At 28.9% G+C, this 9486-nt stretch overlaps 1 protein-coding gene across 1 annotated transcript in view; it reads right to left on the bottom strand.

The window, feature by feature from the left end:
* The window catches only part of LOC111638244 (histone acetyltransferase p300-like), a 36054-nt gene that overhangs the window by 7323 nt on the left and 19245 nt on the right, over positions 1-9486 (bottom strand). The window contains exon 8 of the mRNA XM_023383903.1: positions 2292-2624. Coding sequence (XP_023239671.1) covers positions 2292-2624 — 333 coding nt within the window. The remainder of the gene's footprint in view (positions 1-2291; positions 2625-9486) is intronic.

The raw sequence follows: 9486 nt of genomic DNA, 5'->3' as shown, positions 1-9486 counted from the left end.
ACTCAGAAAAGAAGTGTTGAAAATAGAGTCATAAAACAATTAACGTTTATTGACTTTCGCGGTAGGGGGTAACGCGGGGTCGGTTGACAAATTTTCTCGCAGTAGTGCAAAAGTTCTACTCACTTCGCTTGAAAGTGTCATATTTCTTCCCCACTTACAAACAAACCCGATGGCAATCGGTGAAACAGGAGATAAATTACAGCGAGTTGAAATTTGATATGTTTATTTTTTTGCGTTTTTCGTATCGAATTACATAAAAATAAATATTAATAAATTCATTTTGTCAATACGCAAGTAATTTATATCACTAGATAGAAAACAAAGCGCAGAATCCAACTAAGAAACTGTAGTTTCTTTACGCGATAGATAAAATTGAATTATTTCATATTAAAAACACTGGGTCTGTAAGACCCATGCGACTCAAGTAAGGGCCCCATTCCTAGCGACTTACGGAGGGTTAAAAAAGTTTATGATATTTTTCAAAATAAACTATAGATGCTAAATTTTTTTTTATTCTAACAGTTAATATTGGCAACATTTTAAAAAATTTACTGCCACAAACTCTTCTTATAAACATTACATTTTATAAAAAATGGTGGAATATCTGTACTGTATTACTGTAATCCAACTCGTATCTATAAACCTTTTACCGGTGCACATATCATCACACTCTACAACAGTTACAAATGTTTTTGAACCGTTACGGTTCTTCTTCAGGTAACGATCCTCTAAAGGAATGCGGTTCAAAGTTGTTACGAAATACGATCCAGAACAATGTCCCAACCTGATGACGTCACTACGGACTTGCGCGTTATGCATGGTGTGCTCTATCTTAGAGATTTATCTATTAGGGCCTGCCAGGCCGTCGATAGAGCGATTTCATCTTTGTAGTTAATGCAATTACGTAATTGCATTAACTACAAAGATTTTAAATATGAAATTGTTCTTCTATCATATGAAGTTACTTGATAATCAAATCAAATTTTTTTCAAATACTTCTGGAATATAGACCAATGATTTTCTTGTGTTTGTTATCTTCAAGACCTCCATCTCTAAATTTGGAAAATCATCCAAAAATATGCAGGTGACAGAACATACTGTTACAATACTCTTACTTTTATCGTATTTTTAACCTTCAAATTATATTTATCCAACGTCTAGTAAAACATATCATTGGCTTTTGCAGCATTATTTAAACAATGTCAATGATTTCCACAATATAAAAATTTGTGTAGAAAATTCTAATACAAATTCATGTAAACATGAATGATTTATGAAAGAGCTTATATAAAAAAGCAATTGGACTAGTCAATTGTTAAAAAATATACTGAATCTCGTTCCTAATGCTTTTTTATGCTGTATTATTCTTACTCCTGAAATTTAATTCTCGTGCCTTGTAAAATACATTTATACATTTGCACATACACACACATTCTTATTTTAAAGAATTCACATGTATAATGTCACAAAATTAATATATTAAAACNTTACAGAAAATAATTTATTATATGTAAATCAAATATTTAAAAAAAGATCTGATTTATATGTATTTAAATTAGATTTTAAATTTGAGTTTAACACTACAAAATGACAAATTTTGTTGTTTAAATTACTAAACATGTTACATATTATCTGAATTTCTTATATTGTCTCCTCTTCTAATTCTATAATTTTTCTCCCCCTTTTCTATGTTCTGATGTACATTCATCAATCATATCATCATTAATAATACATTTAACAATAAATACAACTGTTTACTGTATTTATACTGTCATAAAATTTGTAGAATATATAAAATAATGTAATAAAAAATGTTATAGATGTCTTTTTTTTTAAACAAACTATAAAATTCTATTCCATTTATTTGAATAGAATTTTATCTAATCTAATTAAGCCATACAATCTTGCATAGTATATAATTCATAGGCAATTAGTGATTTTAATAAACATTTACTTACAAGTTTATTATTTAAATGGAACTGACTTTTTCAAAATATTTCCTGATATAAACACTAAATACATAAATAATTCTAAAAACTTCTAATTAGTTGAGAATAATACACCAAAGCCCCATTATATATTAAAACAGCTAAAAAGTACACGTTTAATAATCATTTTCTCAATGACATTTATGATGAAATTTTTGTAATCTTTAAACTTTTGCTGATAATATGACAGTTTGTATATTTTTTAGTTGTCTAAAATATAATTATTTACTTTAATACTTCAAACATTTAATAACAACATTAAATTAATCATGTGGTGGAACTTTTAAAATATTTATAACTTACTTGACAATGTTTGGCATGATAGCAACATAAAGCAATCAACTGCTTGCAAATTGGACATCCACCATTTGTTTTTCTCTTGCAGCTCTTTGCATGTTGCACAACCCGTTTCATTTTTTGGCAACTTGGCAGTCGGCAGTTTGCATCTCGGCATTGGCAAGCATGAACTAATGACTGTATGCAGCGTTGGATTGATAAACGACGTGATTCCTGAGGATTAGTTTGTTTCTGATCAGTTGTCGAAGATCCGTCATCTAGATCAAATCCTAACCTATCCATTTTATGAGGATGATTATCTTTATTGAAGCAAGTTATGCAGAGATCAAAATCCTGAAAAGATAAAAACATTTAATGCATAAGTAAAACAAATAACATTTTAATTTATATTCTGAATTTGAAAATATGTAAAAAGTTATTGAAAACATTTATTAAAATTTTTTTTGTTTAAATGTTGCTTGAAGAATGATTGATTAAATATATATGAATAATATTTTAATCCAAAATATTTATTACATATTAGAAAAAATATATTTAACATTCATAATAATGATTCCAAATTATTATTTCTGGAAACTAATAAATTTTAAAAAATTTAAGCTTATGGAACAGTTCTAAATAATAATAAAACAGTAAACAAAAATATTCATATTAAAATGAATACCATACAAAATTAGTAGTATGCAAGATTTGAACAGATGATAATATTAAATTAATCACAGTCTCTCTAAGACAGTGCTGAAGTCCAGTTTTGTGAAAAACAACCCTTGTCAATCATGTAATCAAACTGACAAAAACTGAAAAATCTAGTTAAAGATTAGGACAGGATATCACCACCCACAATGCATAACATTACAGGTATTACAATGGAAGAAAATTTGAAGTGGACACATACAAATGACAAATGTAGACAATATCCTAATTACATTTTTTTTAAAGAGAGAAAGAAATAGCAAATTAGAAATGTACAATAGTCTCATAAATAACTTACTTTGCGATCCATTTTAAGCAAAATTACTAAATAACATACAAATAATATAAAGCATGAAATTCAATTCGAATGTGATGATAATCATAACTTCTAGATGCTGATTATACGTAAAAAGATATTTCAAGACAGTAATTTTCAAATGATTTGAAGAATTCACAGTTAAAAATATTGATAATATTCGATAATATTCAAAATTACTGATACAAAGAAAAATATCCAGTTAAATTGAGAGTTTGTAATACAGCCAAAAAATTTACTATTATATTACTATACTAGGACATTGCATGACTTTGTCATATCACAAAAGAATTGAAGAAAGCCAGAAGGAAAAAAGCAATCCCTGCACCTGTTTGGCATAGAAGAGGCAATCCTTGTACAGTACAGTACCTGATGGATGGAGACAGGTTAATTTTGTACTTCCTGCCACAAAAGAGGCTATCCTTGTACCTGCAGGCCACGGGAGACATGATCACTGGCTAGGTACAAAGAGATCTAAGAAACAAAGCAATCGATGGCAATTGCTTTGTTCTTGTGTTTTATTACTTTTGTGCCTATTTTCCATAGGCACATGTAATATTGTTTTTATTTTTGACCCCTAGGCCTAAATTCGTCACATCAGAGAGCATGAACATTTTCACTGTAATACCTTTGTATATCGAAAAAAGTCATGGACTCCTATTTTTACTTTCTTGGCTCTGTTTTAGATAACAGAAGGAAAGTATGGCAATCAGTTAAAAAAATGACCTCCCCCCAAGATTTTTACATTTTTGGACTTAAAACATTGAGAAATGCAAAAACATTCAGTTTTTTTTCTACATGTATGGATGTTAACCTGTTTGGCACAATTTTGTTTACCCTGTTTGAAGCTTAATAACACCTGTGCTTTTGAAAATTTCTGAAATTTTGCAGGAAGGTTTGTGTATTAGAAAGATTCATGCTATTAAATTTCAGTAATTAAAGGTCAAGGAGGTGAAAAGATAAAGGGGTTGTGTGTCATATCTCCAGTAGGATTAGACTCAATGATGATTTTGCTCATTATTAGCATTTTGCAATTTTTTTTATAAAACCCATCCCTACCTTCAACATTAAGCTTTTTGTCATTTTATAACAATTAAAAATGTAAACAGTTTTTTCAAATGAAATATTGTAACAGATAGCACCACTAGAATTTAAAATTTGCTGGAAAAGTTAAGCAATTCACTGTTAGTTTTTATACATTTAAATTCATTGAACAATAAAATAGATAAAATAGAAATTAATCAATCATAAATTTACATCCACAAATCTTTTATGATGCGATTTTTAAAAAAGTTCCCACAAACGTTTCCGAACCGTCCTAAGGTTCTTCTTCAGTTGAGTAACAGAAAATTATAAAAACATTCGATGGAAAACAGAAAATTTGAAAGAGTCTTGATTATCGAATCAATAACTCCTGTGTCTGTCATCATCAACGGGCATGCGCATTCCTTGGAAGCAAAAAAAATTTTGTTTTCCAGATTTTTCTATCCGTCATATATAAGCACTTGCCATAGGGATAACTCGTCTTTATTGTTAATACTTTTGTTATCTTGACCAGCTCTGTATATATAAATTGCCTCAACCGAAAGCTTTCCAGTTGGCAAATTTAAATTTCCGCTAGTGCTGTGACACTGCAATCTTCGGCTATGTCTTGGGCTACTCAAATATTATTTTTGTTGGTGCGTGTTTTAGCTGGCAGCACTGGTGCGACCATCAGAGGGTACTTAAGGACATGCCAGGATTTGAACGAATTTCAATATAGGATAGGTTAATATATTTTTTCGTACATAGTCCGTTATCCGAAAAATCAATTTTCCGAACAACTCCAGTCCCCAATTGATTCAGATAATCAATGCTCTACTGTATTCATATACAGTATAATCTATAGTGGTACCTCAGAATACAAACACCCGAGCATACGAAATTTTCAGGATATGACATGAAATTCGAACATATTTTTGCTCCACGGTAAGAACAAAAACTCACCATATGATGTTACATTAGTTCACAGCGCCATTTTTTATTCACTTCTGTTTATTGATCTCAATCTGTGTGTTTGCTTCATCGTGGAAGGATCTCGCTCGATAGAGGAAATCTTGAGGTATTATCAGAAAGTGACTGATTTTATAGAAAAGAAACATCCCGAAAAGATTCACACTGGCCATATTGCTGCTCAGTTTAATGACATTTGCCTAAGTCATTTTAGAAACATTTTAAAAAGTAGGCAAAGCCAAACTTCTTTGGATAGATATTTTACCAAGCAACCACTATCCAGTGAAAATGCTGGTGGAAGTGAAGGAAAGAAAGCAAAAAGCAATGAATAAAAATTAAAAAAAATTATTGTTGTTTTATATATCTAAGTTATTTTTAAGTTATTGTTACATTATGTTATGTAAGTTAAGTTTTAGTATCATTTCCCTTCTCCCTTCATCAGTTTACACCTCCACAGTCGTATATCCTCAAAGGTAAAGTGCAAATAAAAATACATTTTTTTTAATCAATTATTATTCTATTATGGTTATTTATACATTTACAACTACAAAATGCATTTTTCAGTGTTTTCCTTATTATAGTTATTTTTTTTAATGTACTACTTAGCTTTAATTTGAGTGTGTTTTTCGTGTTGGAACGAATTCTTTGGTTTTACATGTAATCGTATGGGGGAAAATGATTCACCTTACGACATTTTCATGATACGATCTCAGTTTCGGAACGGATTAATTTTGTATCCTGAGGTACCACTGTAGTTTTAATGAATCATAGAACAACAGATTTCTCAGAATAATAGATTTTTTCCCTAGGTACTATCAAATCAATCTAATTTTACCTCCTTTTAGTGGATCTGTAACTTGAAACAATATTTTTCTAGCCTCATATATTGTAAACTTTGTATTTTTTCAATGTTTGGTTAATATTTTGGTGTGCTGGGAATTTATAAGTTTGATAATATAAGACCATAATATACACAAACATCTACAGTAGAGCTCTGCTTAATGATTACCTATTTTTATAAATAATATAAATATCCTTTTATAATTTATGAAATGACAATCTAAACGTTATTTTCGATCATTTCAGTTTGCTATTATCAAGTTCAAATTTCATTTACCAGAACAGACTGTTACAGTATTTATGACGATGGTCATATATTATATTGGTGTAAAACAATTCTCATATTTCATTGGAGCAGGACAGACAGCACAACAATAGAATATTGAAAATAAAACAATATGCTTTCACTGATACAGTTATTCCCAACAAAGACAGACTACAAACATACTTTAAGATAGACTACCAGATAGATTTATGCACTAAAACATCAAAACTGAAAATCAATATAAAAATGAACAAGATAATTACAATTCTATCTTTGTTTTCTGCAAATAGAACTATTAATTTTTTGTAAAGAACTAATGTGTTCAATTGTAAGACAAATTTCGAGTTTATGGTTAAATACATAATGGTTGAATTTAAAGAATTAAGAAATTTCTTAATAATTATTTATTACCTTACACTTCAAACACTACCTCCAGTAGAGAGCTATTAACAGCAAACAAATGTTTTTGGGCTCTTAAAAGAAATACCTGAAGAAGGCCACTTATCTCATTGTTTGTATGATATTGACAAATCTAGACACACACATGAAATTCCTTAAATTTAGATGTCATACAACCAATAATGCAAACATCTTTCATAAATTATTAATTTCTCTTTTTCCATGTAGTCTGTAACCAACACATGCAAGAAATATTATAGGAAAGGCTAACAAAATGTTACTTCTATATCCATGATATGCCAAAATTTCAAAAACCACATAATATCCTCATAAGAAAGAAAAAAATAGTTACAAATATATATAAAACCAGTGGTGAAAAAACCAGAATGGCACATAAGATTAAAAGAAAACATATTGATAATGTTTGACCATTTTCATACACCACAGTATTTTAAGTTTCTGATTCCAATTAATTGTATTATATTAAAATCAATTACATTATGATAAAATCATTTAAAATACAATGATAAAAAATTTGACAAGTAAATATATCAAATAGCACTACAAAGTCACAAAATACAATAGAACAAAACAAAAATGATGCAATACAATAATAGAAACTGTATGGAAGTAGCATAAACCAAATATTCTTATGAGTTTGAGCAAAGTGTATTGAACATAGAGGTCATCAGTAAAATGATGTATGTATAGACATCATCATCACGATAATTCAGTTTAATTAAAATATGCATGATATTGAATGTTTTAATTATACTAAATATTTTAATAATGATAATTTGTGTACCTACATCATATAATTTTCAAAAAAAAAAAAAAAAAACTACTCACAGACATTTATTGTCAAACTGAGAATAAATAAAGAACCTTTAAAATATTTTTAAAAAAATATATTACAGAATATGGTTAAACGGTTAGATTTTTTGGCACAAGGACCTCTTGAGCCAAACTGCATCAAACTGGTGTTATAAGATGTATAACCAAGATAATAAATAGGATAGATATTAATATTGATATAAGTATAGTCTAGAACTAGGAAATAGACCTCAACAAGAACACACAAATGAATTATTTTAAATCAAGACTAGTATATTTTTTCTCTCAATACAAAAAGCAATTTGTATATATATTTGAACATGATCAATTTTCTTTTTCTGAAAGCAAAAAGTCACAAACTTTTCTATATTTGGCATCTTAGATATGTTCCTCTTAATAAATATTTTTTGCTTGAATAACATAAATATTCTTTCAGGAAATGCCCATTAGTTTTTCAATACTTTCACAATTATATTTTGATATTTTTTATTGCAAATATATTAGAATTTGTAAAACTGGTTATATCAAAAATTTTGTTGAAAAAAAGCTTCCTGAAAATTTTGTCAAAAATGGAAGAAACCACAGAATATTCAATCTTTGCCAACATATAACCTAAACTATATACAATATTTTATAACTACAATATATAAATTGAACAGGACCATTAAAAATTTTGAATATTTTTCTATTTCGAAAGCCTTGAAATTGTGATTTTAAGCCAATATGCATTTAACTTGCTCTTATAAAAATTTGACAATTCTATTCCAGGATTATATGAATTACATAGCTACATTAACCTTCTGTTAGTCGCATGGGTCTGACAGACCCGACGCGATTTTCAGTCAAAATTTTTTACTATTAAATATTTTTTGAAAAATTTGAAAAAATTAATATTCCTCAAACTTTTTAATTAGATTAACATGCTGTTAAAATTTTTTGCATAGCAACGCTCATTTTTTAGAAAAAAAATGCTTTACGAGTCGCATGGGTATGACAGACCCATGCGACTCACGGAGGGGGTAAAAAAACGTCAATTAATTTGTCGCCGTTGCCGATAGCGAGTGTCGCAATAACTTTATCGCGCTGAAGTTGTCGCGCGGTGTCTATTATACTTTATAATATCGTTATTTATTTATATATTTATATTTTTGTTTTTTTTGTTATAATATTGTTTTCAAAATTAATGTCTAATTAACTTTTAATCATTTTAATTATTATTCTATTTTTATCATATAATTTTTATATATTACTTATGATGATTCTTCGTATATTAGACGATGCANTGTTCGTCGACTCTGATAAGAGATTGTTGATAAACCTATAAGCCTTTCGCTCATAATTTAGCCTATTGTTCCTGCTATCTGTCATTTTAGAACTTTGACGATCGTATGTGATGTTTTTATACCCGTCAAATTTTTTCTTTTTTCCGAAAATTTAACCTTGATCGACTGTTTGTGAGCGCGTTTTCCTATATTTTCATTAAAGAAACCCCATTTTACAAATAAAATTACAAAAAATACTGACGGCTAGAACGGATTAATTGTATTTGCATTAATTTCTATGGAAAAAATTGCCTCGGTTAACGAACAATTCGGTTAACGAACGGACTCGTGGAACGGATTACGTTCGTTAACCGGGGTTCCACTGTATTATGGTCACAGTAAAATCAGAAGTTTGCAATGGTGTACTGAACAATCGAGTCTTATCCGCCAGAAAATTCTTTAAGGATGTAATTCCAATTAGTTTTGTGATTCACGAAGACATCGCATGCTTACAGTAATAACTTATTCAACATATTAACCCTAAGATTACAAAAAAACTCCATATCCATTACCATAATATCATAAAGCATTTACCGTACA

The sequence above is a fragment of the Centruroides sculpturatus genome, unplaced genomic scaffold (genome assembly GCF_000671375.1).
Source record: "Centruroides sculpturatus isolate CEXI.00-Female unplaced genomic scaffold, Cexi_2.0 scaffold938, whole genome shotgun sequence".
Taxonomy (NCBI): domain Eukaryota; kingdom Metazoa; phylum Arthropoda; class Arachnida; order Scorpiones; family Buthidae; genus Centruroides; species Centruroides sculpturatus.
The sequence above is the reverse complement of the archived record's forward strand: the minus strand, read 5'-3'. Positions and strand labels throughout refer to the sequence as shown.